The sequence below is a fragment of the Gavia stellata genome, chromosome 6 (assembly GCF_030936135.1).
Source record: "Gavia stellata isolate bGavSte3 chromosome 6, bGavSte3.hap2, whole genome shotgun sequence".
In the NCBI taxonomy this organism is placed as follows: domain Eukaryota; kingdom Metazoa; phylum Chordata; class Aves; order Gaviiformes; family Gaviidae; genus Gavia; species Gavia stellata.
Genome location: NC_082599.1, coordinates 48541614 through 48543572, shown reverse-complemented (window position 1 = coordinate 48543572; position 1959 = coordinate 48541614). Strand labels below are relative to the sequence as shown.

The window sequence follows — 1959 nt, the reverse complement described above, 5'->3', positions numbered from 1 at the left end:
TGTACCATTTTGCACCATCACGACTATTCAGAGCGTGAATTTTTCCTTGTCACTATAATGATGAAGGGCTAACTTGCTGGCACTGAGGCAGTTTCGGGGAATCCAACAGCATCCCAGTGCTCACACTTATGCATGTATAGGAACGATTGGCAGGCTGCAGGTGCAGCCTTTTGGGTGGTACAGCTGCTCTTGTCCAGCCAGTGAGACCAAGACTGCATTTTGCAGTCCCTCTCTGCCTGCAGGCTGACCCATGGGATTGACGCAGCACAGAGAGAGGCAGAAGCCACCCTGGGAGTCCTGCGCCAGGACAGCCAGCCATTTATCCCTTGCTCTTTCCTGCACAGGTATCTGAGATGAATCCCACAAGCCAGTTCCTTGGCACAACAGAATATGACTATGGATACGATGAAAACACTGCTCCGTGCAATGAAGGAAACAGCTTTCGCAGGTTCAAATCGCTCTTTCTGCCCATCCTTTACTGCCTTGTGTTTGTCTTCTGCCTTCTGGGCAATTTGTTGGTCCTTTGGGTTCTCCTGACCAGGAAAAGGCTGATGACGATGACTGACATCTGCCTGCTCAACCTCGCAGCCTCCGATCTCCTCTTCGTTGTGCCTCTCCCTTTCCAAGCCCACTACGCTTCAGACCAGTGGATTTTTGGCAACGCTATGTGCAAGATAATGGCTGGTATTTATTACACAGGTTTTTATAGCAGTATTTTCTTTATAACCCTCATGAGCATAGACAGGTATATAGCAATTGTCCATGCTATCTATGCCATGAGGATACGGACAGCCTCTTGTGGCATAATTATTAGTTTAATCCTGTGGCTGGTGGCTGGCTTGGCTTCCGTACCCAACATCATGTTCAACCAGCAGCTGGAAATCGAGCAGTCTGTGCAGTGTGTCTCCACATACCCCCCAGGCGACAATACCTGGAAGGTCGCTTCCCAGTTTGCAGCCAATATCTTAGGCCTCTTGATTCCCCTTAGCATCCTCATTTGCTGCTATGCCCAGATACTGAAAAACCTGCAAAAGTGCAAAAATCGGAACAAGATCAAGGCGATCAAGATGATTTTCATCATCGTCATTGTTTTCTTCCTCTTCTGGACTCCCTTCAACATCGCGCTGTTCCTAGACTCTCTGCAGAGCCTGCACATCATCAATGACTGCAAGGCGAGCTATCAGATAGCCCTGGCCCTGCAGCTGACGGAAACCATCTCCTTCATCCACTGCTGCCTGAACCCCATAATCTACGCCTTTGCTGGGGTGACATTCAAGGCCCATCTTAAAGGACTACTTCAGTCCTGTATCCGTGTCCTCTCCAGCCCTGCCGGAGGTGCCGGGGCTGGTCAGCCGTTTTCGGCACCCACCCGGCTCTCCAGCTGCTCTGACAGCGCAGGGTTCCTGTGAGCCCACCTGAGCTGCCTTCTGCTGGTGTGAGTACTTGGCCTAAGGTCCGACATGGCCCCGGAGGTTGTACCACGTGTGCAGCATCCTCTTGGGAGGACCGGTATACCTATACCTCCTTTTGGGATATGCTGTGAACTACGGCATAATAAGTGGCAACAGTAGTTTCCTAAGAGCACCGCTGCGTTTGTAAAATCGTGACCTTACAGTCTTGCCACAGAATGATTTTTAATTAAGTTTTAGAGCTCTTTTAATACATTTCAGCAAGCAGGGTGCTTCCTCTAGTATTTACTTTCTCCTCCGATGAAAGCATCGCTTCTGCCTCACCCCCAAATATACTCAGCCTTGTGGAAACTATTCCATCCCTGCATCCCTACATCCCTGGGACAGGCGTGGGACACCCCTCCGGGAAGCGGGGAAGGGGACAGGCATGGGATTACTTCACATTGCAAAGCAGCGATCACCTCAGCCACTGCCACCATTCCCCCTTTGCTTCAGCTCCCAGATAAAGAGGCCACTCAGCTCAGTGCCCTGTTGCTTTGCTGTGGGATGC

The 1959-nt window shown here is 50.7% G+C and overlaps 1 protein-coding gene across 1 annotated transcript; it reads left to right on the top strand.

Annotated features, from left to right (window-relative positions):
• Nucleotides 1–353: 353 nt before the first annotated feature.
• LOC104257969 (C-C chemokine receptor type 8) lies at nt 354–1409 on the top strand. The gene has a single exon (XM_009812899.2). The coding sequence runs from the start codon at nt 354–356 to the stop codon at nt 1407–1409; it is 1056 nt and encodes a 351-aa protein (XP_009811201.1).
• Nucleotides 1410–1959: the final 550 nt, after the last annotated feature.

Coding starts and splice junctions, on each gene's coding strand:
- LOC104257969 (XM_009812899.2), top strand. CDS start 354: ATGAATCCCACAAGCCAGTTCCTTGGCACAACAGAATATGACTATGGA.